Below are 8,036 nucleotides of genomic sequence, written 5' to 3' on the forward strand. Positions count from 1 at the left end.
GTATAAAAATATAAATTCATAGATAAACAAAGTTGCTCTGAATTTTTTTTTTTTCGCTTACCACAATGGAGTATAAAATATAAATCTTTTGGGTTTTCCCTTACCACAATGGATTAAAAATATAAATCCATAGATAAACGCAGTTGCTCTGAATTTTTTTTTCTTACCACAATGGAGTATAAAATATAAATCCATAGATAAACACAGTTGCTCTGTATTTTGCAACTATAAATATACATATTATGTATATCGATATATAAACAAAAATTTGAGTCGAAAAACTATATATATATATATATATATATATATATATATATATATATATATATATATATATATATATATATATATATATATATATATATAAATATATATATATATACACCATAGCATAATTTTTAAACGAACTAGATTAACTAAAATGAAGTCGTGTGGCTAAAAGGATTATACAACAAATATAAAAACCTTCAATATTTCAAGTATTCATAACGAACTAATTTTAATTACCTAATTAGGTATTAGATATTAGACATTTAGTAGATGATAAGTAAAAGAATAACAAGAAAAGAATGAGAAGGAGAATGTGGTATATGGGATGAAAGAAGGGGGAAAGAACACTGGAGAAATAAGTTAATTAATGGAAAAGTGATTTTGTTTGTATAATATATAGTCTGATTAGGGTTTTTAGTAGACGGGTCAGCCCAGAGGCCCATTGTTGGGTTTTGGAGGTTAAAACGTTGGTTGAGTAATTGAACAAATGATTTCTTTGATTTTTCTTTAAAATATAAAATTTGGTGTACACAACAACACAACAACAAAACTCAATCCCACATGTATGGGTTATAGGAGAGGTGAGACGTTGATAATCCTTCATTTATCATTCAATAAAGAAAAGTCGTTTCTCAACCCCAACTGAAACACTCACAAAAGCAGAGAAAGTCATCTCTCTCTTTGACGGGTTGAGAGATTGCTTCCAAGGAGACCACCGGCCAATATGAAACCGAACATATACAAATATTACATACAAAATAGAAAAATTGTTTACTTTTTTAAGTATTATAAAATATTGTTATATGTTACTCCTCGGTCCAATATTAATAGTCTTTAGGTAAAAATAACAGTTTAAAACATTACATTCATTATATTATGTTTTTTAATTACTTTACCATTTAACCACTTACTTTTTACCTATATTTTTATCTTATATACAAAAGGTTGATTAAGAAAAGTATTGAAATTATATGTGTATGTGGATTTGGTCTCCGTAGCGAAGCACGGAACTCCAAACTAGTTAAAAATCAAATGCAGACCAAATTATTACTTTACTTATACTATTAAAATAAAAATGAATTTCCAAACTGTATTCTTTTAAAACGGAAGCTGTACGCATTTTGATTTTATAGTGCTTATGTATTGGCTTGATGATAATAGATGTTTTCATAGTTTTAAAAGTTGTAGCTTCATACTGAAACTAATTAATCAGTCATCGTTAAATTCATATATTATAGATTATGGAGTAGATTATAGATAGATAAATAAAGCCAAAACCAAATTAAAATAACTTGGGTGCGTTTAGAGAAGGGACCATGGCTCTACCCAAACTATGTGGTATGATGAAACAGAAAGCTCCACATTGTTGACCAATTTTCTAATTCATTCTTTTGTTTGTTTTTTTTGAAAAGCAAGGAATATAATTAAGCACAGAAAATATTACAACGTTCACAAATTACAGTATGAGAAGTAGGTTGCGAAGTGAGCAACCAATTAAGAAAACTAGCTCGAAAGATACAAGTGTGGGTTGCTTAACCAAGTAAACCAGTCAAATTTTTTTCCTCTCTTACGTAGGGAAATCCATTCGAAGGATTTTACTTGGATTTCATTAAGAGTAACCGCTGCACTCCACGAATTTCCGCGAAACACTCGATTATTACGATTCTTCCAAATATAGTATGCACATATCCACTCGATAGCTTGCCAAATTTTCTTCCCGAAAGGAGACATAGAAACACCTGAGTTGCCTCGAAGAATCTCATTGAAACTAAGATTCAAAAACGATCCCAACCCCCACCAACTATTGATACGCTTCCAAATGTCTTGAGCAAACGAACAAAAAAGCAAGGTATGATCCGTTGTTTCAATATCATCATCACAAAAGGGGCATCGAACACTATGTAGATCAATACCCCTTTTGTCTAACTCAATCCTAACCGGTAGTCTTTTCTTCATCAAACGCCACACGAAAATTTCAATTTTTTTAGGCACTAAGTTGTTACGCATAGTACTTGAATAATTGGTTCCACAAGATAAAAGATTTTCATCACACAAACCCGATAATTTTTTGACAGTGAATGGCTTATCCCCATCCAAGTTCCAAATCCATGAATCCACTTTGTCGCTTAACGTTACCTCCGAAACCACCTGGATCAGTGACATGAGATCACTCAAGCCTCGGCCCGAAGGTTGACGAGCCCAGGCCCATGTGAAGCTCTCCGGATGATTAGCCAACCCAATGCGCGAATTAACAGAAGCCATTTTGTTACCTTCTAGACGATACAAACGCGGGAACAACTCACTAAGCTTGCAATTTCTGATCCACACTTCATTCCAAAAAGATGTATCCGCACCATTCCCAATTGTTTTCACGAACGAGTTTTTGAAGTTGATTCCGATGTCTTCCAAAGTATTACCTGCAACAATGATATTCTGCCAAGTACCTACGGTTGGGCGATAACCTAAGTCACCACCCGACCCTAGGCCACCACACGAACCATAAATGCTACGAGTCACTCTAACCCAAAGCGTATTGGATTCGGTTTTAAACCTCCACCACCACTTTGCGAGAAGAGCTAAGTTTTTCCCATTTAGAGAACCAATATTTAACCCCCCATCCCATAAGAAGCTAAGATATTATCCCATTTAACCCATGCTATTTTTGAACACGAATCTGACCCCCCCCCCCCCCCAAAATTTCCTTCTCACACTCTCAAGTAGTTTTATCACACATTGCGGGGCACGAAAGAGCGAGAAATAATACAACGGAAGACTCGAGAAAACCGATTTAATAAGAACTAATCTTCCTCCATAAGACATCGATCGCATTTTCCAACTCGAAAGACGATTTTTTTATCTTTTCAATAACCGGTTCCCAATGTTTTAGCTTATTCATCTTACATCCTATTGGAAGACCGAGGTATGTAAATGGGAATGTACCAACTTGACACCCGAGTTGATTGGCAATTACCGTCATCTCTTCGTTACCAACCCCAACACCATATAAGCAGCTTTTATGAAAATTCACTTTTAAACCGGATGCAAGTTCAAAACACTTTAGTAGAATTTGGAGACTACGGGCATTTGCACCACTACATTCACCCAGAAAGATGGTATCGTCCGCGTATTGAAGATGAGAGATGGGAACTTTGTCTATGCCCACTTCAATACCCTTAAAAATGAAATGACCCGTCCTAATCCATCCGGACGAAGTCCATATCGATTATAAACGATTCACAACAGTTGATTACATCGCGAGGTACTTGACCTCTATATGATACATTTTACAAACATTGCATTCGTTTTTGAAAAGACAATCTTTCATTATATCGAAAGTTGACAGGCATGCATACCATTTCATAATATATCCAACTATAATTGACTTAATAATAATCTTGATGAACTCGACGACTCGAATGCAACGTCTTTTGAAATATGCCATGAATGACTCCAGGTAATACCTATAAAATGAGCAAATGCACAGCGGAAGATTTCTTTCGTACCTGAGAATAAACATGCTTTCAAGTGTCAACCAAAAGGTTGGTGAGTTCATTTGTTTATCATAAATAATCATTTCATAATTTTAATAGACCACAAGATTTCATATTTCCATTTCTCGTAAACATACGTCCCATGCATAGAGACAAAAAATATCATTCATATGGATTGAACACCTGGTAACCGACATTCACAATATACATATAAGAATATCCCCATCATTCCGGGATCCTCCTTCGGACATGATATAAATTTCGAAGTACTAAAGCATCCGGTACTTTGGATGGGGCTTGTTGGGCCCGATAGATCTATCTTTAGAGTTCGCGTCAATTATGGTGTCTGTTCCCTAATTCTTAGATTACCAGACTTTAATAAAAAGGGGCTTATTCGATTTCGATCATTCAACCATATAATGTAGTTTTGATTACTTGTGTCTATTTCGTAAAACAGTTATAAAAACAGCGCATGTATTCTCAGTCCCAAAAATATATATTGCAAAAGCATTTAAAAAGGGATTAATGAAACTCACGCATATAAAAAATAGTAAAACAGTTAATAAAGCATTTGCATGTATTCTCAGCCCAAAAATGTAATGAGTAAAAAGGGAGCAAATGAAACTCACGCATATAAATATTGTAAAACAGTTAATAAAGCATTTGCATGTATTCTCAGCCCAAAAATGTAATGAGTAAAAAGGGAGCAAATGAAACTCACCATACTGTATTTTGTAGTAAAAATACATATGACGTCATTTAACAAGTGTAGGGTTGAACTCGGATTCACGAACCTATATTATTCATATATATTAACACATATCACATTTAATCGACTAAGCTTATTTATATTATATAATGTATTAAGATTTATATATATATATATATATATATATATATATATATATATATATATATATATATATATATATATGATTATATTAAGATATGTTTTTATATAACTATTACTTTATTTGGTAACATAATATTTATAATGGAAAGTTGTAATATTTTTATAAGAATAAGGACACTAATAATAATAATAAATAATAGTAGTGTAAGTAAAAATGATGATAATAATATATAAAAATCTTGATGATAATAATAATAATAATAATAATAATAATAATAATAATAATAATAATAATAATAATAATAATTTTTCTAATAATGTTAATCTTAAGAAGATGACAATTTTGATTAATAATAATGATAATAATAATAATAAATATGATAATGACAATAATAATAACAAAAATACTAAAAGTGCTACCTTAATGAAACAAGCTCCAAAAAGGAAAAAATAACTGCCCATGCTCGGGCTCGAACCCGCGACCTCTAGTTCACCCACAACACCCCTAAACCATCTATCTACTTGTGTTTTTCTGGAATTAGTTTCTCCCCAGTAATATGTATAGATCCCGTTAATATTTTGCTTTCCCAACATTCATTAAAAGATTTGGGCTTCATTCGGCCCAATAGCAGTTTCAGTCCAACTGCCTAATTCATACTCGGCCCAAACACGAAATAGAAGCCCAATGTTTGCTACTTGGATCCGTAAACCCAATACCCCTTTTTTTTATAACCAGGTCGATAGCTTTATGGGTGTAGTCCGTCCAATCTGATCGAAATCAAAGACGACAACAGAGGCGTCCAACAGTAATCGATCATCTGGGTGTTAGTCGATTTGCAGCAATCGTTCATAGCAATTCTTGATGATGTTCTAAGGTAATGATTTAGTTTTATTTAATTAACTTATATGATGTGGGTATTCAATCAGAGATTCGGGTTGGATTGATATCGATAAGTGTGTGTCGGTTAATTGGAGATACAGTTAATGGAAAGGTTATCTATAAGTAATGATTAACAGCTTGTTGAAGCGAATTTGATTGAAGCCACAGCAATAGTTGCAATCGACAAGGAACAGGAATACCTAGTTCGTTTCTGATTTAAAAATTAATTTGGAGATTTTATGTTTTGCAGGTGTAGCAGATGGTTGGGATTATGGTTCTGATGGTTGTAGCAGGAAATAAGGCAATCGAAACGCAACCGTAACCAGTTTGTTGAGTAAGTATCGCCGGTAAAACACGGTCAAGCAAAAAGCCAGAAACAGGATCGAGTTATAACTAAAAGGGTTGTTGTTTGATTAATGAATTTGAGATAGCCATGATATAATAGAACAAGTAATGTATTCGTTTTCATAATCATCATTATATCAATATCAATATTATCATGATCTTTATTTTTCACCCTATTTATTGAATCTGTATCATCATCATACCTTTGTTAGTTGCCACAGAAACAATATGATTTTCGTGTGGTGACAGGGACAGTCACCATTAACTGTTGTAATTCCCTAGTTGTAGCAGTAGGAATAATAACTAATAAGGATAGTTTTGTTTTTATGGCCCAGACCGATCAGCCATAAGGAAGAGTAGAAGCAAAAATTTGAAATAGGTATAAATCTTGTGAGGTGATCTTCATGCAGGTATTCCACACAGAACTTAGCAGCGTGGTGTTGGTTTAATGATGATCAAAATAGGGTGGTTAGTTATTTAGTTTAAACAGAGCAAAGAAGAATGCAACAGGAAACAAAAATATATTTGGTGATGGCAATTGGGGTTGTAATGTAGATGGTGGTTTGAAGATGGTCTTCGAACAACTAGGACAAGTGAATTGGTTTTGTGTTAATTTGGTAGAAGAGTAGAGAGAAAGAGAGTTGGATGATTTTTGAGAATTGTCTTCCTTATGCATATAATGCATATGTACATCATGTAATAGTTAGTGGGGTATATCATATTCTGAACCAAACAAACACTGACAAAACATAGTACCATTTAATATATAAAGTATCAATTGAATATAAGTGGGATGTGAAATGAAATAGAAAACAGAACTGTAGCAATCAAGAAGGAAAAATAGAATTAAAGTGTAACAGTTGTCAGGTTGTCATGTTCCATATATCATATATTTATATAGTATAATAATACTAACATCAACTAGTTGATAATATAAATATTCGACATATAAAAAACGTGTGATCCATTGAAGCCATCAGGTGTTTATAATTATTCAGTTGACATCCAAAGCAATATTTCATATTTCGTGTTCCATTGTTTACTAAATAAATTCGAAATTATATACCTATATTCAAAATACTTTATGTATATACATATTTATTTTAATAATAAAGTGTGTTATTACTTATATTATTTTTCATATTTATTTCTAATAATTAGGTCGTATATGGCTTTTAATTATATTTCAAGTTATTATATATATGTATATATATTTACCAATAATTGTTCGTGAATCTCCGGGAATGGTCCAAAGATAATTGACTTCATGAAATAATTCAAAATTCTGAGACTCAACTCTACAGAGTTTGCTTATCGTGTCGAATTTATATAAAGATTAAGTTTAAATTTGGTCGAAATTTCCCGGGTCATCACAGTACCTACCCGTTAAAGAAATTTCGTCCCGAAATTTGAGTGAGGTGGTCATGGCTAACCATAAGAATGTTTTCATGACGAATATGAGTTGTTAAATAGAATTTTATCATTATTGACTAATATGGATAAAACAATTCGATTATCCGAAGCGTACACGTGAAGCTATCATAAAAGATTGAGATAGAGATTTAACGTTTGACGTAGTCACGGTTGAATTTAGAAAATAAGGTGTGTCTAATCTTTTGACGTTGTCTTGGTTGAATTCCGGAATTCAAGGGATTTAAAGAAAATCTTCAAAATCTAAAAGATTTGATTCTTCGGCGAGTAAGGAAATTAAGATCTCTATAATTAAATACGGTGATATGCCTCGATTATTCTATTTGATATTTCCGTTATAAATTAAACTTTTTCCGGTCCATTATTCTCACCATTTCTATACAATCCACAAATCCAAAAGATTATAAAAATGCTTAATCCAATTCTGATCCTTGTCCTTATCCTCACTATCGCAACAATTATTCTCCTTTTCCAATTACCATCGGAGGAATCTGTTTTCTTCTACTTCTCCCTCGGGGTTATAATGTTTTTAATTCTCTCGTGTCTTTATGTTGCGATAAACATTGATATACACGGTTTGTAATTCCTGTGTTTGTGATCGGCTTTATATTTTCCTTTATTTTTCGGAGCTCCATGTTCTTGTTTTCTCTTCCCGACTCCAAGTCAAGCGAACAATGATCCAGAATTCGTAGATATAGAGTTTCAAATGATTATAATGTTCTAAGCATGGTGAAACGTGATAGCACGATTTGATTTTCAAATTTAT

The 8,036-nt window shown here is 32.5% G+C and overlaps 1 protein-coding gene across 1 annotated transcript; it reads right to left on the bottom strand.

Moving 5' to 3' along the window:
* Positions 1-1,773: 1,773 nt before the first annotated feature.
* Positions 1,774-2,532, bottom strand: LOC139868628 (uncharacterized). Its single transcript, XM_071856961.1, has one exon. The coding sequence runs from the start codon at positions 2,530-2,532 to the stop codon at positions 1,774-1,776; it is 759 nt and encodes a 252-aa protein (XP_071713062.1).
* Positions 2,533-8,036: the final 5,504 nt, after the last annotated feature.

Source organism: Rutidosis leptorrhynchoides, chromosome 9 (genome assembly GCF_046630445.1).
Source record: "Rutidosis leptorrhynchoides isolate AG116_Rl617_1_P2 chromosome 9, CSIRO_AGI_Rlap_v1, whole genome shotgun sequence".
Taxonomy (NCBI): Eukaryota; Viridiplantae; Streptophyta; class Magnoliopsida; order Asterales; family Asteraceae; genus Rutidosis; species Rutidosis leptorrhynchoides.